Raw genomic sequence first — 22,631 nt, 5'->3', positions numbered from 1 at the left:
CACCTGTCCACTCCACCCTCTCCTCCTTGACCTATCACCTTCATCCCCTCCCCCACTCACCCATTGTACTCTACGCTACTTTGTCCCCACCCCCACCCCCATCCCCACCCTCCTCTAGCTTATCTCTCCACGCTTCAGGCTCACTGCCTTTATCCCTGATTAAAGGCTTTTGCCCGAAACATCGATTTCGAAGCTACTTGGATGCTGCCTGAACTGCTGTGCTCTTCCAGCACCACTAATCCAGAATGCTGTACTGTAATGCCTATTTGAAATCTCCAACTTGCTGTAATGTCAACCCTTTCATGTTATTGTGTTTTTATCTTATTTTTCAACTTGTCAGTAATGCTATTCCTTTTATTTCTCTGCTGTGTCCAAGAACTGTCCCATGGCACTTGTACCTAAAATGTTGCCATAAGAAGGCAGACATTGTAAAAGTTTGTCACTGTACGCCGACAGTAACCAATTGAAGGATATTGTATACTCACAACCGAGTGGCAGAGAATGAGATCTTCCTGGGACTGAGCCTCATCCCTGATTTCATCCATGAGGATATAGTTTGTGCAAGTGTGCAATCTGTACCATGTGGATGCTCAATTCCTATTTTCCATGCAGCATCTCCATGAAGGAGGCTTTCCATTTCCTTCCAATTGAAGAGATTGCATCAGATTCATTGTCAGAGGGGTTCACCATTTCATGTGGTCGTGGAGGGCGAGGGGAGCAGAGCCAATTTGTAGAAATGGCCTCAGTCAGCAAGGTTTTAAAAAGCTGCTTTATGAATGCAGCAAGAGGCTTTGTAAAATATTCACTGTAGGTTACCACCTGATGAAAGTGTATTGCAGCTCAGTGCTCCCAAAATGCTGACTTTAAAGACAGCAGTCCAGTTCCAGGTCACGGGCATCGTGCCCTTTGGAATTCTGTCTGATTTTTACCCACCAGCCTCCCACCACATCCCCACTTGTCAGTCCACACATGAAAGCAAGTATAAACTTCTGACCATCACCCCTCTCCAGTGCTATGAACATTTCTTAAATCAATATTAGTCCAGCCATCAACATTTCCTTTAACTTGTCTCTCCCAACTATCTTGTAGCCAGAAATCCTACATTTCCAATTCGCTCCTTCTGTAAGCCATGTTCATCTTCCTGCCACCATCTCACAGATTCAGAGCTTGAGCTCACGTTCCTGTAATTCACTGCTCCAAAACTATATTATCACCAATTGGCAGGCACTAACACTCCATGACAGAACATTCCCAGTTAGAAACAAAGTTCCAACCCACACGAATGAAAGAAAACCTGCAGGTAAGTGTGAACAGTTTTCCTGTGGGACCTCTCATTGTCAGAAGCTAACACAGACATATTCAATGATTTTAAATGCAATGTTATGAATCACTGCGATTTTAAATTAATATCTGAGAAGTTGTGAATGATGCTGAACATTGTGCGATCAACTGCAAACATACCCACTTCTGGCCTTATGATGGAGGGAAATGGATTGTTCTGATTCACAAAGTGAATTTAGATTATAGCAGATAAATACATTGATACATGGATTGGAGTGATCGCTGGTTATTTGAAAAAGCATTGCCTCAGAAGCATTACAAAGGTGAACACATATGTTAAATCAGCATAGAAATGGTATACATGATGTATTAACAGACTATAATTTATGAAACACTCTGCTACCATGATAAATGCATGGTCCCCGTCAGCAGCTCTTCACTCTCCCAGGCTGACCTTTACCATTCGGTTTGTCTGACCAACTGTTTTTGTCTCTCCAAGCTCCATCTCCATCTATTGGTTACTCCATTCCCCTCCCTCCCACCCTTCCTCCAGCATATACACCAACCTTTTCCTCCCTACAATCATTATTGAACAAGGGGTCACTGAACCTGAAACATTAACCCTGCTTTCTCTCTACACATGCTGCCAGACCTCCTGAATTTCTCCAGTAATTTCTGATTTTGGGGTTGAGGACAATTCTGCTGCAGCTGATTACCCACAGTACCTCCTGAATGCTCTGTGTTGAGTTACCAAATCTGTTCAAAGTCTATCTCATTTCGCACAGTGATGGAGCCCGCAACACGATGAAGCGTATCTTCAATGTGAAAACAGCATTTTGTCTCCACGAGGACTGTGTGGTGATCACTCCTACTGTCTTGGATAGACTGATCTGCAGCTGGTAAATTGGTGGGGATGAGGTCAAGTTTGCTTGTCCCTCTCATTGGTTTTCTCTTGACCTTCCACAGACCCAGTCTAGTGAACAGCTCAGTCAGTGGTGATGCTGCCAAATCACTCCAGGCAATGGACATTGAAGTGTCCCACCCAGAGTACATTCTGCAGCCGGCTAACCTCAGTGCTTCCTCTAAAAGATGTCCAAGATGGAGGAGTACAAATTCAGAACAGGAGGGGATTATGGTCATCAGCAGGAGGTTTCCTTGTCCATGTTTGACCAAATGTCGTGTCACTTTCTGGGGTCCAGGTTCAATGCTGAAGCCTCCCAGGACAACTTGTTGCTAACTGTATACCACTGTGCCACTGCCTCTGCCACCCATCTGCCTACTTCAGCCCTTATAGATGACCTTGACATTGTCCTCCTCACAGTTTACAATGCTTCCACATTTTGTGACATGAAAGCATTTTAGAATTGTCCCTTACACAACACAATCAAGACTGTTTATATTCATACCAACCCTGGGGATCTCTACTACAAGTTTACTTCCAGCCCATAAAGTATTCATTAGCTGTTACTCTCTGTTTCCCATCACTTCACCTTTTCAACTTTAAATATTGACAACTTATCCAAAAGTTCCTCTTTATCAAATCTAAACCATTCAAAGTGATGAAATTTCCTCCTCTGTCACCATGGCCTGGGCAGCATCTACCTCTTTGGTAAAGACAGAAATAGAAAAATAGTTGAACACCTCAGCCATGCCACTTGCCCCTAAATGTAAATCTCTTTCAGTGTTCCTAATCCTCCTTTCACCACCCTCTTCATCAGTATTCACACTGGAAAAAGACAATGTGGTCGAGGAGAATACTGAGATACAGGCTGCAAAACTGGATGGGATTGAGGTTCACAAGGAGGAGGTGCTAGCAATTCTGGAAAGTGTGAAAATAGATAAGTCCCCTGGGCCAGATGGGGTTTATCCTAGGATTCTCTGGGAAGCCAGGCAGGAGATTGCAGACCCTTTGGCATTGATCTTTATGTTGGCATTGTCTACAGGAATAGTGCCAGAAGTCTGGAGGATAGCAAATGTTGTCCCCTTGTTCAAGAAGGGGAGTAGAAACAACCCTGGTAATTGTAGACCAGTGAACCTTACTTTGGTTGTGTTGGAAAGGGCTCAAACAGATAGGATTTATAATTATCTAGAAGGGAATAAGCCGATTAGCAATAGTCAATATAGTTTTGTGAAGGGTAGGTCGTGCCTGACAAACCTTATTGAGTTCTTTGAGAAGGTGACCAAAAAGATGGATGAGGGTAAAATGATTGTGGTGTACATGGATTTCAATAAGGCATTTGATAAGATTCCCCACAGTAGACTTTGCAGAAAATACGGAGGTATAGGGGTTGAGGGTGATTTAGGGGCATGGATGAGAGATTGGTGAGCTGAAAGAAGACAGAGGGTGGTAGTTGATGGGAAATATTCATCCTGGAGTTCAGTTACTACTGGTGTATCGCAAGGATCTGTTTCGGGGCCACTGCTGTTTTGTCATTTTTATAAAAGACATGGATGAGGGCACAGAAGGATGGATTAATAAATTTGCAGATGACACTAAGGTTGGTGGTGTTGTGGATAGTGCGGAAGGATGTTGCAGGTTACAGAGGAACATAGATAAGCTACAGAGCTGGGCTGAGAGGTGGCAAATGGAGTTTAATGCAGAAAATTGTGAGGCGAGTCACTTTGGAAGGAGTAACAGGAATGCAGAGTACTGGGCTAATGGTAAGATTCTTGGTAGTGTAGATGAGCAGAGAGATCTCGGTGTTCATGTACATAGATCCCTGAAAGTTGCCACCAAGGTTGATAGGGTTGTTAAGAAAGGCATACAGTGTGTTAGCTTTTATTGGTAGAGGGAGAGAGTTTCAGAGCCATGAGGTCATGTTGCAGCTGTATAAAACTCTGTTATGGCGCAGTTAGAGTATTATGTACAGTTCTGGTCACTGGATTGTCAGAAAAATGTGGAAGCCTTGTAAAAGATTCAGAGGAGATTTACTGAGACGTTACCTGGTTTGGAGGGAAGGCCTTTTTCCTAGGATGGTGATGGTTAGCATGAGGGGACATAACTTTAAATTGAGGGATGATAGCTATAGGACAAATGTCAGAGGTACGCAGAGAGTAGTAAGGATGTGGAACACCCTGCCAACCTTTAGGGCATTGAAGTGGTCACTGGATAAACAAATGGACGAAAATGGAATAGTGTAGGTTAGATTGGCTTCAGATTGGTTTACAAGTAAGCACAACATCGAGGGTTGAAGGGCCTGTTCTGCGCTATAATGTTCTGTGTTCTTATTATAGATGTGTCTGTCAGTGATATCCAGATTTTCTTTATGTTAACTATCAGTCCACATAATCTGTTTCTTACCTGCTTTGTCACATCACTTCTGAACCTTCTGTATTGGACTTGGTTCTCAACTGTAATTACTCCCTGACACATGTCATAAACAGGGAGAAAGTGAGGACTGCAGATGCTGGGGATCAGAGCTGAAAAATGTGTTGCTGGAAAAGCGCAGCAGGTCAGGCAGCATCCAAGGAGCAGGAGAATCGATGTTTTGGGCATAAGCCCTGCCTGAAGAAGGGCTCATGCCCGAAATGTCGATTCTCCTGCCCCTTGGATATTGCCTGACCTGCTGCGCTTTTCCAGCAACACATTTTTCAGCACATGTCATAAACATACTTCCTTTACTGAATTTCCATCTCCTTTGATATCAAGGGAGATCTGCATTTGTTTGTCTCCCTTTCCCCATTTGTGGGGATTTACCTTGACTGTGCCCAGACCATTTCTTCTCTGAAGACAGCTCATTGTTCAGCCATTGACTTTCCCATGAACCTTAGGTTGTCGTTCACTTGATCCTGCTGTGTTCTTGCCCTACTGAAGGCCACTCTCCCCCAGTTGAATATTCTTACTCTGGATTGACCAATGTCATTTTCTGCCATTGTCCTGATGATATGATGATCACTGAGCCCTCAATGTTCTCCCACTGACATTTGCTCCATTTGGCCCATTCCTATGATCAGGTCGAGCAGTTCCTCCTTTCTTATTGGTCTGGACACTTATGGCTGGAGAAAATTCTCCTGAACACAGTCTAGGAATGCTTTCCCTTTTTATATTACCACGATCTCAGGCAATATCCCAGTATTTAAAAAGCCTATTATAATTATCCTAAGAGGGGAACCCCTCAGTAAAATTTATTTGCCTTTTTTTCCCTCAATTATTCAGGATCCAAACAGAAACCCAAAATAAACTGGAAATTTCTGAAAAGCAGCTGTCAGAACGTTACATTTTTCACAGAGTTCAGAGCAGGTTATTCCACCTTTTATCCTGTGCTTTACTTTGCCTGGTACTGTTTGATACTGACACTGGGTTTCAAAATAGAAACCAATTTTATTCTAAACATTAAAATCTGGAGAGCACCAGTAAGAATTATCAGAAGAATTTGAAGAATATTTGAACTTTGAGTCGTGCAGTGTACGGATTTAATTTTTGATTGGAATGAACTTTACAGATGCACCAGTAAAAGCAGAGATCTTTAAAGCTCAAGAAAACTGGATTGAAGGGGAATCACAGAATTTAACATGTCACGGGCAAGGGAACCCAGATCCCCAAAGGGTCTGGATCAAAGATGGGAAAATGGAAAGCAGAGAGATACTCTACATCCCATCTGTTCAAATGCAGCATGGGGGACTGTACGTGTGCATGGTCAAAAATGAGCACGGATCTAAAACCTCATCTCTAAATGCAACTATTTTGTGTGAGCAACAGAATCCAGGAAATTGAATCTTTGAATCTCCCTATATTCCAAGCACCGTGAACATTGTGCGATATTCTTAGACCATGAGTTCCAGTAGTTGTAATGCTGAATTAATATTAACACAATGACTGCATTTCACTGTGAACATACCTCATAATAACAGATGACTGTAAATACGTCCCAGGCTGTAACACGACTGCAGAGATTCACCTGTTCCGAAATGATTGTTGGAAGATAGATGACAGCACGGTATGTGGGAGGTCTGGACATCCTGTTAATTGAAGCCATGTTGGGAGCTGTATCAGTGATCCTGTGGGTCTGCCTGCCTATTTTCATCTTTTTCTTCTCTTTTCCAGATAAACCACGAGACACAATCATGACCATATCGGTAAATAGCAAAACCATGTCAGGCGTTCCAGTAGAAACTACTAAAGGTGATGAAATTACAATAAGCTGTAAGTCCAATGGAAGACCCTCACCTACATTAGAGTGGGTAAATCCCAGTAATGGCAGCAACATTGAGATTGGTCCGTCTGGATTTCTGCACATTCCGTACGCAACCTCAGAGCATCGAGGAATTTATAAATGTAGAGCTACCAATCAATATGGAGTTGATGAGAAGGAAGTGGACCTCAGGGTCAAAGGTCAGAATCTAATATTTCTATTGTCATGACTAGTTTGAGCTCCTGTTTTACTGCACCCTTCCTGACAATGGGACAAATGGATAAACTGTTGCCTGCCTCTAACAATGCTGCTGTGTAACTGGCCCCTGGTACATTGGGTACGGGTGGTTCAGAGTGAGAATCTCTTGCATGTATTCCTCTTTGTGTCCTCCTGCTCTGTGTTTGCCCCACCTGCCTGGGGAATAACCCCAAGGTAGGAGGAGGAGGACTGTGAATCCACGCATTACGACTCCATGGAGCAGAGTTTTGGCAGATCAGTGAGTACAGCACATGTCTCTGGGCTTCACTTCTCATTGTGATGGGAGCAACAGGGAAAATCAGTGAAAAAGTACAAGCTGGAGGTACTGCAAACACAGCAGCTCAAATCAGTGTCTCGGGGAAAATACAAATGAATATTAGGGTTGGAAACTGAAAAAAAAAGATAGGATTCCAGTAAAAGGCCATCCCTGTAACTATTATCAATGCTGGGGCTATTCCTGCAGTCAGGAGTATTATTCACGTTAACAATCCATGTTGGTTCAAACTATGGGCAGTGAGAGGAGTTTCTAGTTTGGGAGACTTGTTTGAGGGGGAGGTTACGATGTCTTTTGAGCAACTGAGCCGCAAACACTGGTTACCCAGCAGAAACCTTTTCTGTTTTTTTCCGGTTATGGATTTCATCCAGAAGAAGACAACACTTCTCACTGAGCCCTATAAGGCCGATACAGAGAGGTTGTTGTTACGTTTCACAAGCCCCCTTTCAGTTAGTGCTCTCTATCGCCTGCTGGGTGGCAGGGCCTGGCAGGATATTAACCGGTTATGTGAGGTCTGGGAGCAAGAGCTGGGAGTGGAGATCTCTTCTGAAACATGGGAGAACAGATGGGAGAATACTCGAAAGATCTCAATCTGTAATAGGACATGCGCTACGCAGTTAAAAGTTCTGCACAGGACTCATTTGGCACCAGACCATCTGGCAAAGTTTAAAAAAGGGGCATCTCCAATGTGCCCCAAATGTAAAATAAGTGTAGGCACTATTACCCATTGCTTCTGGACATGCCACAGGCTCTGTGTTTATTGGAGCGTTGTGGCAGGAGAGATGGGAGGGTATTGAGGACTGAAGTCAAAGTAGACCCAAAATCTCTCCTCTTAGGTCTACCAAATTTACTATCTTTAGATGGGCATGGGAAGAAACTATTTAATATTCTTGCATTCTGTGCACGGAAGAATATTCTGATGAATTGGGTGTCAGAGAACCCGCAGGGCTTGCTGGGATGGCAAAAATTAATTATGGAGCACATTCCCTTGGACTTTTTCACAAACATGGTGCACTACACAACAGACCATTTTTATAAGACATGGCAGCCCTACTTGAGTTATCTGGATATAGATTTGTCAGTTATCTTAACTAGGATGTTTGTTTAACCAGGATGATTAGATTTGTCAGGCCCTGGGCCCTGGAGGGGGTCTCCCGAGTTAATACGGGTATATATACAATGCTCCCATTCCTTTGTTTGGGAGCCTTGCGCTGAGCATAGCTGTTCTGTATTTTGTGTTTGTTTTGTATTTTTTTGTTTTTCTTTCTTTTTTTGGTGTTGCTTTGCACAGTGTTAGGGTTTGCTTTGTATTATAGGGTAGGTTAGTAGATAGTAGTTGTATTGCAATTTGTGTTTTTTTTATTATACTGATATTTGTGATTTTTTTCAATAATTTTATGTTTGTAAAGTTAAAAAATTTGCTAATAAATATATTTACAAAAAAATGATAATCATGCTAATAGCAATGTAAGAGACAGAAAATAATTATGATTGTTGGAAATTCTGAACCATCTTAAAAAGAAGTCTTGATATCAAATGTATGGAACATTACATTAAATTTACTTACCAGTGTGAAATTCCTCCGGAATGTAAATAGGGAACTGACAGTGAGTTGAGGGCAGACTGCCAAGGAGTGGGGTGTGCTGTGGGAAGAATGAAAGAAGGTGAAGAATACAAGCAGGAAAACAGCCATGAAAGAGCTGAATAAAACACACGGGACATTCCATCGGAAAATACCCTTTGTTTATAATCCACAGATTTCAGAAATAGAACATAGAACATAGAACAATACAACGCAGTACAGGCCCTTCAGCCCTCGATGTTGCGCCGATCCAAGCCCACCTAACCTACACTAGCCCAATAACCTCCATATGCTTGTCCAATGCCCGTTTAAATGACCATAAAGAGGGAGAGTCCACCACTGCTACTGGCAGGGCATTCCATGAACTCACAACCTGCTGAGTAAAAAATCTACCCCTAACATCTGTCCTATACCAACCTCCCCTTAATTTAAAGCTGTGTCCCCTAGTAACAGCTGACTTCATTAGCGGAAAAAGGTTCTCACTGTCAACCCTATCTAAACCCCTAATCATCTTGTACAACTCTATAAAATCTCCCCTAAACCTTCTTTTCTCCAATGAGAAAAGCCCCAAGTGCCTCAGCCTTTCCTCATACGATCTTCCTACCATGCCAGGCAACATCCTGGTAAACCTCCTCTGCACTCGTTCCAATGCCTCCACATCCTTCCTATAATATGGCGACCAAAACTGCACACAATACTCCAGATGCGGCCGCACCAGAGTCTTATACAACTGCAACATGACCTCAGGACTCCGGAACTCAATTCCTCTAGTAATAAAGCCCAGTACACCATATGCCTTCTTCACAGCACTATTTACCTGGGTGGCAATATTCAGGCATTTTGCAATTAATTATTTCCCACACTGTTGATTATTTGATTTCTGTTTTTTCAATGTTTTCATAGATTTCACATGGATCATACTAGTGATTGCAGGAGCAGCAACAGCATTGACAATAGTTACAGGGATAATCTTGTACAGGAAGTGGAGATCCAAGAAAAGAAGACAGTATAAATTAAACAAAAGAAAACCCAATTCACAGAAGCCCAACGGGAATGATCATCAGGAAGGTGTTCCTTTCAAGGAACTTAATCCATAACTTGGTAGCACAATAATTACAAACTAATATGATACATGTTCTGATAGATATATTATATGTTCTGATATATATGATGTATGTTCTGCAAACACAGCAGCTTGATCAGTGTCTCAGGGAAAATGCTGGAACCTATTTAAAAGATGAAAGAAAATCATCATATGATGAGGAATCCTTCTGTCAACAACAAGAAATTGCATTTTCTCAAACCTTTAATGTAATAGATATGCCAATGTGCTTTGCAGAAGCCATAAGACCACAAGATAGAGGATCAGAATTAGGCCAATCGGCCATTAAGTCTGCTGCACCAGTTGATCATGGCTGATGTTTCTCAACCCCATTCTCCTGCTTTCTCCCCATAATCTTTGATTCCCTTACTAATCTGTCTTAAATATGCTCAATGACTTGGTCTCCACAGCCATCTGTGGCAATGAGTTCCACAGATTAATTACCATCTAGGTGAAGAAATTCCTTCCCATCTCAGTTTGAAAAGGTCATCCCTTCACTCTGAGGTTTGATCTCAGATCCTAGTCTCTCCTACTAGTGGAAACATCTCCTCAATGTCCATTCTATCCAGCCCCCTCAGTATTCTGTAAGTTTCAATCAGATTCCATCTCCCCCCATCTTTCTGAACACTATCCAGTACAGACCAAGGGTACTCAACTGCTCCTCATATGACAATCCCTTCTTCCGGGATCATACTTCTAAGACTCTTCTAGACTCCTCCAATGCCAGCACATCCTTCCTTAGATATGGGGCCCAAAACTGTTCACTATATTCCAAATGTGGTCTGACCAGAGCCATATAGATCATTAGCTGGACATCCCTGCTCTTGTATCCTCACTCTCTTGAAATGAATGTTAACATTGCATTTGTATCCAAATTGCCATCTGAACCTGCACGCTAAGCTTAGGGGAATCATGAATTAGGATTCCCAAGTTCCTTTGTGCTTCGGATTTCAGAAGCCTTTACCAATTTAGAAAGAACTCAACTCCTCTCCTCTCTACTGAACTGCACAACTTCACACTTTCCCACATTGTATTCCATCTGTCATTTTTTTACCCACTCTCCAAGCCTGTCCAAGTCCTTCTGTTGCCTCCCTGCATCCTCAGCACAACCTGTACCTTCACATAGGAAGCAATGATGAACAACATGTAAACATTATTAAGGAGTTCAAACTAGAGACAGATGAACCTTGGTTAATTCTGTGATATTGTTTTAAGGTCAGAAAGTCAATTTGGAACAGTAATGAAAAGCTATCAATTTCACAGTAACATCTGATCACTGTAGAATGCCTGCAGGAATCCCTGTTATATTAGTCGGTAAAATACTCATAGTCATAGAGTCATAGAGATATACAGCACAGAAACAGACACTTTGGTCCAACTCATCCATGCTGACCAGATATCCCAACCCAATCTAGAATCTTGTATTTATGAAAAGCACTTCAAATACATGAAGGAAAATAGTTTAGTTTTAATCTCAGAACAGAAAGTTCAAAGGTTTAGTTTAGAAGAACCAGCCACCTCTGCCACTGTGCTTTGCAGAGCTTTCAAACCAGGAGACTTTGCATACAATTCTTCAAGTTGGAACTGAAAATGTTTTGGCAGTTTAATTTAGATAAATGCAAGGTGCTGCATTTTAAAAGCAAATCATGGCACTACTTATACACTTAATGGTAGGGTCCTAGGGAGTGTTGCTGAACAAAGAGACCTTGGAGTGCAGGTTCATAGCTCCTTGAAAGTGGAGCCATAGGTAGATAGGATAGTGAAGAAGGCGTTTGGTATGCTTTCCTTTATTGTTCAGAGTATTGAGTACAGGAGTTGGGAGGTCATGTTGCGGCTGTACAGGACATTGGTTAGTCCACTGTTGGAATATTGCATGCAATTCTGGTCTCCTTCCTATCGGAAAAATGTTGTGAAACTTGAAAGGGTTCAGAAAAGATTTACAAGGATGTTGCCAGGGTTGGAGGGTTTGAGCTACAGGGAGAGGCTGAACAGGCTGGGGCTGTTTTCTCTGGAGCGTCGGAGGCTGAGGAGTGACCTTATAGAGGTTTACAAAATTATGAGGGGCATGGATAGGGTAAATAGACAAAGTCTTTTCCCTGGGATCAGGGAGTCCAGAACTAGAGGTCATAGGTTTACGGTGAGAGGGGAAAGACATAAAAGAGACCTACGGGGCAACCTTTTCACACAGAGGGTGGTACGTGTATGGAATGAGTTGCCAGAGGAAGTGGTAGAGGCTGGTACAATTACAACATTTAAAAGGCATTTATGCTCTTATTAAAGAACATTTAGTGCTGCATTTTGGGAAAGCAAATCTTAGCAGGTCTTACACACTTAATGGTAAGGTCCTAGGGAGTGTTGCTGAACAAAGAGACCTTGGAGTGCAGGTTCATAGCTCCTTGAAAGTGGAGTCACAGGTAGATAGAATAGTGAAGGTGGCATTTGGTATGCTTTCCTTTATTGGTCAGAGTATTGAGTACAGGAGTTGGGAGGTCATGTTGCGGCTGTACAGGACATTGGTTAGGCCACTGTTGTAATATTGTGTGCAATTCTGGTCTCCTTACTATCAGAAAGGTGTTGTGAAACTTGAAAAGGTTCAGAAAAGATTACAAAGATGTTGCCAGGGTTGGAGGATTTGAGCTATAGGGAGAGATTGAATAGGCTAGGGCTGTTTTCCTTGGAGCGTCAAAAGCTGAGGGGTGACCTTATAGAGGTTTATAAAATTATGAGGTGCACGGATAGGATAAATTGACAAGGTCTTTTCCCTGGGATGGGGGAGTCTAAAACTCAAGAGCATAGGTTTCAGGTGAGGGGAAAGATATAAAAGAGACTTAAGGGGCAACGTTTTCACGCAGAGGGTGTATGGAATGAGCTGCCAGAGGATGTGGTGGAGGCTGGTACAATTACAACATTTAAAAGGCATTTAGATGGGTATATGAATAGGAAGGGTTTGGAGGGATATGGGCCGGGTGCTGGCAGGTGGGACTAGATTGGGTTGGGATATCTGGTCAGCGTGGACAGGTTGGACTGAAGGATCTGTTTCCGTGCTGTACATCTATATGACTCTATGACGTCAGAATTGTGAGAGGTTCACAGCAGCAGATTCGGAATGGAATTGGAAACAAATATTCTCAACAGTCTAAGGAGAATAAACTGGAAAGTCAGTTAAGTAAAACTTTAAGAACTGAGATAGTAATGATATTTTTCTGGAACTGAGTCAGTTATATTTGTTCTTTTCTTCTTTTCTGCAATAAATTTATGCTCTTATTAAAGAACATCTGGAGCCTCATGTAAATATGTTTCAGAGATTAACCTTCATGTTGAATAGCTGGAAAATTAAACATTTGATCTATGAAGCCAGGTTTCATTCTACATTATGACTTATCCTATAATACCATCAGCAGGGATCTTCACAAAATTATGAAAAATAATTTGCTACTGAGCCTTAGAATGAGATATTAGGAAAGCTGATCAATGCTTGTTCAAGAAGTAGGTTTTAGGAAACACTTAAGAGATACAATGATTCAGAATATTGGGAAGGCCAAAGGCATTATCTTTAGTCCCTGCTACAAACTATGACCACAAACCATTTCCATTGTTTTACTGGAAACTGCAGCTTTGGGCCTGAATGTTCACTGAGTCCAAATGCTCCAAACCATCTAAAAATGTTGGGGCAAGAGCCACTTCTAGGATTTCTGCCCCCTATTCCCAGCATCCCAATTTTTGTGGTCATGGAGGAAGGTGCAGGTAGTAAGTCTGAACTTTGCCTCCCAACTTGGTTGACTCTGTGAAGGGCTTGCCATTTCCTAACCCCCTTACAATTTGTGGGGAATTGGCCAGCTTCACTATGACTCATTGTTCATGGTGCTCAGAAGACTCATGTACCAGAGAACCTTCTGCTCAAAAGTTCTTTCCCACTTAATGGAAAGGTCTGAGGGAGTGTTGCTGAACAAAGAGACCTCGGAGTGCAGGTTCCTAGTTCTTTGAAAGTCACAGACAGATTGCATAGTGAAGAAAGTGTTTTGTATGCTTTCCTTTATTGGTCAGCGCATTAAGTATAGCAGTTGGGAGGTCATGTGTGCAATTCTGGTCTCTCTCCTGTAGGAAGGATGTTGTGAAACTTGAAAGGGTTCAGAAAACATTTACAAGGATGTTGCCAAGTTTAAGGGTTTGAGCTATAAGGAGAGGCTGAATAGGCTATGGCTATTATCCCTGGAGCATCAGAGGCTGAGGGGTGACCTTATAGAGACTTATAAAATTAGGTCTTTTCCCTGGGGTGGGGGAGTCCAAAACTAAAGGGCATAGTCTTAGGGCAAGAGGGGAAAAAATTAAAAGGACCTAAGGGGCAACTTTTTCATGCACAGGGTGGTGCGGGTTTGAAATGAGCTGTCAGAGGAAGTGGTGGAGGTTGCTACAATTACAGTATTTAAAAGGCATCTGGATGGGTATATGAATAGGAAGGGTTTAGAGGAATATGGGCCAAGTGCATATGGTCAGCATGGATGAGTTGGACTGAAGTGTCTGTTTCCGTGCTGTACATCTCTCTGACTCTATGCATTGAGGCAAGTTATGCCTCCATTCAACTCCATGGTCCTTTATAGATCCATGACAAGTTCAGACAGATAGAGTCATAGAGCCATACAGTGATAAAGTCAAACAACACAGAAACAGTCGATCCACCCCCATGGCCACTTATAGCTCCTATGTCAATGCAATGCCAACTCATCCACACCACCTGTACCTATCATACCAAGGCAAAATCCTGCCATCCCCATATACCAACTGCTCACTAATTCATTGATGAGACTGAGCTTTCAGCCAAGCAGACATCCAGTACGAAGACATCCAGTACTTTATAAAATGTTCTTAAAATTGTCCTGATATTTCATGCTTACCTAAAATCCTAGACTGATTTAAGGATATTCTCAGTGGGGGTTCAGTTTTGACAATTTGGAGAGAATGGTTGACTTTGTTTGATTAGATTAGATTACTTACAGTGTGGAAACAGGCCCTTCGGCCCAACAAGTCCACACCAACCCGCCGAAGCGCAACCCACCCAGACCCATTCCCCTACATTTACCCCTGCACCTAACACTATGGGCAATTTAGCATGGCCAATTCACCTGATCTGCACATCTTTGGGCTGTGGGAGGAAACCAGAGCACCCGGAGGAAACCCACACAGACGCGGGGAGAACGTGCAAACTCCACACAGCCAGTCGCCTGAGTTGCCAGTCCCAACTGGCAATGTTTGATTGACATTGTCAAGTGATTACAACAAATTGTTCTTTCTGGATCTTTGTCATCAATATCTCAATGTTTATTTGCACAAGATTAAGAAGCTTGTATTATCAATACTTCCATGGACCTTTAGGTTGATTTGATGTATATATAGGATTTGTAGGAATATATTTCAATTTCAAAAGACAATTTGTGAATGTGTGTTTTATTTCTGAGCAGTACTTTACCATGCATGCCACTGTTACTATAGGGTCATTAGTTTTCAATATGGTGTATTCTATGTGAATGTACATGGAAGGGCCATCAGTTGGCTGGAAGAGGTCATTGGGATTGATGATCGACAGGAGTTGGTGAGTTGGCATGGATGTGGTCCTCGTGTTGAGTTAGGGTGTGTGTTAATGTGGACGTATAAGGGGAGTAGGGGTGTTACGCATTATAAACGGTGAAGTAGTGTGAAAATGAAGGGCAAGAGGGCCCAACAGCCTTTAATATAACAGGGACAAAGTGCCAGAAAACTAAGGCAGGTCTTTTGAGGAGGCCAGCGATACCCTGATCCTGTGACTGAATACAAAACAACACTGTCCAACTTGGCACTTTGCCATCCACGTGGCTGCCTCTGATCAGCTTCTGGAAGCAGTGAGTATGCCACATTTTTTACCCATCCCCAGGGTGAAAGTGCCACTGATCTTGGGCCTTTCTACTGAGGCTGGTTGCGAAATTTCCTGACCTGAGTTACTGCTTTGGTACTGAAGTATATGGGTCCTAGTGCCATATACTGTATAACCCAAGCTGCACTTCCATCCACGTACTGACAACATCACAAAGCTGATTTTTTTCTCCTTTATCATATTGTCAGACTCTGAACCTGCCTAAGCTCACGTGTTGCTGAAACCTTCATCAATGCCTTCTTTACTTCGACACTTTACTACTCCACTGCACTTATGGCTGGCCTCCCATACTCATCCATTAATAACCTGATGCCACTCTCTGCATTACTCTTGGCAAGTCCTGCTCGCTGATCATCCCTGTGTTCACTAACCGACATTTGTTCCTGGTTAGGCAATGTCTTCACTTTTAAAATTATCAATCGGGTTCTCCAATCTGTTCATGACCTCATTCGTTCAGACCTCTGTAATCTCCTGCAGTCCTATAACCCTCTGAGATATTTATACTCCTCTAATTCTGGCCTCATGAACATCTCCAACATTCATTGTTGCACCATTTATGCCTATGTGATCAGTTGCTAGGGCCTAAATTCTGGATTTCTCTTCCTGAACCTCTCCAACATCCTGTCCTCCTTTAAGATTCTTTTTTTAAAAATGACTTCTCTGACAAAGCTTTTGCCCATCCAAACTAGCATCACTAAGCAAAAGCAGAATTTACTGGAGAAACTCATCAGACCTGGCAGTATCTGTGAGTCCAGTGATACTTCTTCATAGCTGTCATATATATGTTGAAGACAGGGGATAAAGGAAAAGCATTGAGCAGACAGGTGGAAACAGAGTTCAGACAGAGAGAAAGATAGTTCGGCAGTCAAACTGATGGATGTTAGTAAGCTTGGGAAGGAGTAAAACTGATAATGGGTCCATAAGTAGGTGAAAATGTGCTGTCATGACAGGGTCTGAGGTGTGGGGATGAGTAAAGGAAATGGAACGACGTGTCCAGGCTCTAAAATTATTGAACTTAATATTGAGTCCTGGAGGCTGCAGGGAGCCCACACAGAAAATAAGGTGCTGGTCCTCGCTGGAGCACTGCAGTAATTCCGAGAGAGAGAGATTTGCCAGGGATCACAGGTTGAATTGGTGTGTGTTAGAGTATGGGGAACAGAGTTTGGATGAACTGGTGTGTGTTAGAGTACAGGGAGCAGAGTTTGGATGAACTGGTGTGTGTTAGAGTACAGGGAGCAGAGTTTGGATGAACTGGTGTGTTAGAGTACAGGGAACAGAGTTTGGATGAACTGGTGTGTGTTAGAGTACAGGGAACAGAGTTTGGATGAATTGGTGTGTGTTAGAGTACAGGGAACAGAGTTTGGATGAACTGGTGTGTGTTCGAATACAGGGAACAGAGTTTGGATGAACTGGTGTGTGTTAGAGTACAGGGAACAGAGTTTGGATGAATTGGTGTGTGTTAGAGTACAGGGAACAGAGTTTGGATGAACTGGTGTGTGTTCGAATACAGGGAACAGAGTTTGGATGAACTGGTGTGTGTTAGAGTACAGGGAACAGAGTTTGGATGAACTGGTGCGTGTTAGAGTACGGGGAACAGAGTTTGGATGAATTGGTGTGTGTTAGAGTACAGGGAACAGAGTTTGGATGAATTGGTGTGTGTTAGAGTACGGGGAACAGAGTTTGGATGAATTGGTGTGTGTTAGAGTACGGGGAACAGAGTTTGGATGAATTGGTGTGTGTTAGAGTACGGGGAACAGAGTTTGGATGAATTGGTGTGTGTTAGAGTACGGGGAACAGAGTTTGGATGAATTGGTGTGTGTTAGGGTACAGGGAACAGAGTTTGGATGAATTGGTGTGTGTTAGAGTACAGGGAACAGAGTTTGGATGAATTGGTGTGTGTTAGAGTACGGGGAACAGAGTTTGGATGAACTGGTGTGTGTTAGAGTACGGGGAACAGAGTTTGGATGAATTGGTGTGTGTTAGAGTACGGGGAACAGAGTTTGGATGAATTGGTGTGTGTTAGAGTACGGGGAACAGAGTTTGGATGAATTGGTACGTGTTAGGGTACGGGGAACAGAGTTTGGATGAATTGGTGTGTGTTAGAGTACGGGGAACAGAGTTTGGATGAATTGGTGTGTGTTAGAGTACGGGGAACAGAGTTTGGATGAATTGGTGTGTGTTAGAGTACGGGGAACAGAGTTTGGATGAACTGGTGCGTGTTAGAGTACGGGGAACAGAGTTTGGATGAATTGGTGTGTGTTAGAGTACGGGGAACAGAGTTTGGATGAATTGGTGTGTGTTAGAGTACGGGGAACAGAGTTTGGATGAATTGGTGTGTGTTAGAGTACGGGGAACAGAGTTTGGATGAATTGGTGTGTGTTAAAGTACAGGGAACAGAGTTTGGATGAATTGGTACGTGTTAGGGTACGGGGAACAGAGTTTGGATGAATTGGTGTGTGTTAGAGTACGGGGAACAGAGTTTGGATGAATTGGTGTGTGTTAGGGTACAGGGAACAGAGTTTGGATGAATTGGTGTGTGTTAGAGTACAGGGAACAGAGTTTGGATGAATTGGTGTGTGTTAGAGTACGGGGAACAGAGTTTGGATGAATTGGTGTGTGTTAAAGTACGGGGAACAGAGTTTGGATGAATTGGTGTGTGTTAGGGTACGGGGTACAGAGTTTGGATGAATTGGTGTGTGTTAGAGTACGGGGAACAGAGTTTGGATGAACTGGTGTGTGTTAGAGTACGGGGAACAGAGTTTGGATGAATTGATGTGTGTTAGAGTACGGGGAACAGAGTTTGGATGAATTGGTGTGTGTTAGAGTACAGGGAACAGAGTTTGGATGAACTGGTGTGTGTTAGAGTACAGGGAACAGAGTTTGGATGAACTGGTGTGTGTTAGAGTACGGGGAACAGAGTTTGGATGAATTGGTGTGTGTTAGGGTACAGGGAACAGAGTTTGGATGAATTGGTGTGGGTTAGATTACAGGGAACAGAGTTTGGATGAATTGGTGTGTGTTAGAGTACAGGGAACAGAGTTTGGATGAACTGGTGTGTGTTAGAGTACAGGGAACAGAGTTTGGATGAATTGGTGTGTGTTAGGGTACAGGGAACAGAGTTTGGATGAATTGATGTGTGTTCGAATACAGGGAACAGAGTTTGGATTAATTGGTGTGTGTTAGAGTACGGGGAACAGAGTTTGGATGAATTGATGTGTGTTAGAGTACGGGGAACAGAGTTTGGATGAATTGGTGTGTGTTCGAGTACAGGGAACAGAGTTTGGATGAATTGGTGTGTGTTAGAGTACGGGAACAGAGTTTGGATGAATTGGTGTGTGTTAGAGTACGGGGAACAGAGTATGGATGAACTGGTGTGTGTAGAGTACGGGGAACAGAGTTTGGATGAATTGGTGTGTGTTAGAGTACAGGGAGCAGAGTTTGGACGAATTGGTGTGTGTTAGAGTACGGGGAACAGAGTTTGGATGAATTGATGTGTGTTAGAGTACAGGGAACAGAGTTTGGATGAACTGGTGTGTGTTAGAGTACGGGGAACAGAGTTTGGATGAATTGGTGTGTGTTAGAGTACGGGGAACAGAGTTTGGATGAATTGATGTGTGTTAGAGTACAGGGAACAGAGTTTGGATGAATTGGTTTGTGTTAGGGTACGGGGAACAGAGTTTGGATTAATTGGTGTGTGTTAGGGTACGGGGAACAGAGTTTGGATTAATTGGTGTGTGTTAGGGTACGGGGAACAGAGTTTGGATTAATTGGTGTGTGTTAGGATATGGAGAACAAACGTTGGATGAAATTAACTTCACAGAGGTTGCAGTTTATGAAACTGGCAATGAACATGGTTGGAATGGGTGGATTTTCAGGGGAAAGGTGAGTTTCAAGGTTACAGGGATATGGGTTGCAGCAGCAGATGGGTTGAAGCAGGGCTGCGACATGCAATGTTACGGTGGTGCAAGTGGCTGAACTGAGTGTTGGAAACATAATTGGGGTCAGAAATTCAACACAGGCTCATAGAGGAGGTCAATGTCAAAGACAGATTTGTTCAGCTCAAAGTGTGGACTGCAAGGGGAATGGAGTTGGTGGAGGGAGTGAGTGAGGACTGCAGATGATGGAGACTCAGCGTTGAAAAATGTGGTGCTGGAAAAGCACAGCAGGTCAGGCAGCAACTGAGGAGCAGGAGAATCGATGGTTCAGGTGTCAGCCCTTCATCAGGAAAGTGGAGAGGGGTAACAGGCTGAGAAATAAATAAGGGAGTGGGGGCACGGCTGGGGGGAAAGTAGCTGTGTTGATGATAGGTGGGTGCAGATGGGGGGTAATAGTGATGGGTCAGGGGGGACGATGGAGGTGGGAAGAAAGATGGACAGAATGAAGATCGTGGCAGGGGCTTACAACAACATTTTCACATAATTAGTTGCAGGACATTCCTGCTCATCCCATACTGAATATCAGACAATTAATATGACAAATCGGAGGCAGTGGAGAACAACAGGAGAAAGGAATCAATGATCTAGTGCTGTATGAGGGGTAATCAATGAAGGTCTGTGATGTTGGGAGAATGAAGGAAGGGAAAGAATACAGTCTGAAGTACAGTTAGTGGAGAGTCCATGAACACTATTTATTTATTCTTTCATAGGATGATACCATTTGTGGCTGGGCCTGCATTTGCTGCCCATCCTTTGAGGATTACCCATGGAAATGCAGCCTTGAACCAATGCAACCTATCTGATAAATATGATAATAATGTGAATAAACAATGGATTTTGGAAATTATCAGGAGTTTCATTATCAACATGTTGCTTTGCAACAAACTAATGATTTGGTTTTTCATTAATGTCTTCACAGATGAAACATGGAAATGAAAGTTAATCATCATAATTTCCATAGTCATCATGTTGGTCGTGCTAATAATACTCAGCTTTCGTTTCTGCACTGCCCATAGGCAGCTTTGCAAATGAAATCAACCTGATATCGCTCTGGGAAATACCAGTGATAATTGAATGAAAAACAATGAGGATCAATAAATTGAGTTGTAAATTGATCTGGTGATTCTTCAAGTCAAAATCACTAAAATCGTCTTTTCCTTACCAAGGATATTGACTGTGTTTTGTGTAATGTGCTACTTGCAATGCTCATTAATATAATTATAAAATGTTCACATTTACTTTGGAGGATATTCTAGATACTGGAGAACACATTATGAAACCTTTATTTTGAAAGTCATGCCTTATAAGCTCATTTTTGTATTTCTAATACTTGAGAGAAAAAATGTAAATTCCTGAGGTAAATATTGATTTATTGGCATTCATTTATGGTGCAATTTGTAAGACTACAAGAAATATTGTTTCAATTCTGGTTGCCTCAGTATAGGAAAGATGTGGAAGCTTTATAAAGGGGGCAGAGGAGATTTACCAGGATGCTGCCTGGACTGGAGGGCATGTCTTATGAAGAAAAGTTGAAGGAGCTAGGACTTTTCTCATTGGAGCGAAGAAGGATGAGAGATGAATTGATAGAGGTTTACAAGATGATGAGAGGTATAGATAGAGTGAATAGACCAAGAACTTTTCCAAGACTGGAAATGACTATCACGAGGGGCATAATTTTATGGTTATTGGAGGAAGGTTTAGGAGAGATGTCAGAGGTAGGTTCTTTACACAGAGAGTGGTGAGTGTGTGGAATGCACTGCCAGCAGTGGTGGTAGAGTCAGATACATTAGGGACATCTAAGCGACTCTTGGATAGGCACATGGATAATAGTGGAATGAAAGGAATGTAGGTTAGTTTGACCTTACAGTAGGATAAAAGGTTGGCACAACATTGAGAGCTGAAGGGCCTGTACTGTGCTGTACTGTTCTATGTTCCAAGCCATTCACTCCCTCGAGCCTGCTCTGCCATTCAATGGGATCACAGCTGATCCAGCATTCCTCACATCCATTTTCCTGTGCTTTCCCCATAATTCTTGATTTCCCTACTGACCAAGAATCTATCTACCTCAGCCTTCAACATACATAAAGATTCTGCACCCACAACCCTCTGCAGCATGAAGTTGCAAAGACTCATAACCTCTGACAGAGGAAATTCCTCCACATCTCAATCTTAAATTAGCGCCCCTTTATTCCAATACCACACCCCATGGCCCAAGACTGTCCCATGAGGGGTAACATCCTCCTGGCATTTTAGCTGTCAAGCCCTTTAAGTATCGTGTATGTTTCAATGAGATACCTCTCATTCTGCTAAACTTAAATGAATGGAGTCCCAATCTGTTTATTCTTTGCTCATAAGACAATCCCTCCATACAGGGATCACCACATTATTGAATAGGTAACTGCTACTCAATGTGACAGAATTGATCTAGAATTATGATGGGATTATAAATAGTGAAACATGCCATTGTTACAATCCCTTGAATTTTTGTTTAAAGGTCTTTAATTATGTTAAATATGGTAATTTAATAATAAATATCAATTGAATGTGCTGGATGAAGTAATGTTGCAAAACTTTACTTTCAAAAGGCATGTTACCATTTCTTAAAATACTAATGTAACATCCTTATATTACCTACTCTGTTTCCTTGGACACCATCAGGGAGACATTCATTGAAGATTGTATGGTTACCTTAGGAATGGCCAAATCAAAAATAATTATTTGCCTGCAGGATGAGAATGTGTTTTATTCAGCTTCATTGTATAAAGAACAGTTAAAAAGTCTCGCAGTGAAAAACCTAAAATGTTTGACTGTCCATATCCCACGTATTTTGAATCAATTTATTTTCCAAAATTCATAAAGTCATAGAGTCATAGAGATGTACAGCATGGAAACAGACCCTTCAGTCCAACTCATCCTTCCCTTCTCACCCTAAACCTATGCCTAGTTCTGGACTTCCCCACCCCAGGGAAAAGATCTTGTCTACTTACCCTATCGATGCCCCTCATGATTTTATAATCCTCTATAAGGTCATCCCTTCAGCCTCCGATGCTCCAGGGAAAACAGCCCCAGCCTATTCAGCCTCTGCCTATAGTTCAAACCCTTCAACACTGGCAACTTTTTCTGTAAATTTTTTCTGAACCCTTTCAAGTTTCACAACATTAT

The 22,631-nt window shown here is 42.4% G+C and overlaps 1 protein-coding gene across 1 annotated transcript in view; it reads left to right on the top strand.

Annotated features, from left to right (window-relative positions):
- Positions 1–15,257, top strand: part of LOC140468209 (intercellular adhesion molecule 1-like) — a 79,197-nt gene extending 63,940 nt beyond the window's left edge. Inside the window, exons 9-10 of the mRNA XM_072564450.1 lie at positions 6,326–6,613; positions 9,431–15,257. Of these exons, the coding sequence (XP_072420551.1) occupies positions 6,326–6,613; positions 9,431–9,624 (482 nt within the window). The 3' untranslated portion in view covers positions 9,625–15,257. The remainder of the gene's footprint in view (positions 1–6,325; positions 6,614–9,430) is intronic.
- The last annotated feature ends 7,374 nt before the right edge of the window (positions 15,258–22,631 follow it).

This window comes from Chiloscyllium punctatum, chromosome 46 (assembly GCF_047496795.1).
Source record: "Chiloscyllium punctatum isolate Juve2018m chromosome 46, sChiPun1.3, whole genome shotgun sequence".
Lineage (NCBI taxonomy): Eukaryota > Metazoa > Chordata > Chondrichthyes > Orectolobiformes > Hemiscylliidae > Chiloscyllium > Chiloscyllium punctatum.
Note: the sequence above shows the minus strand (reverse complement) of the source record. Positions and strands in the feature narration are given on the sequence as shown.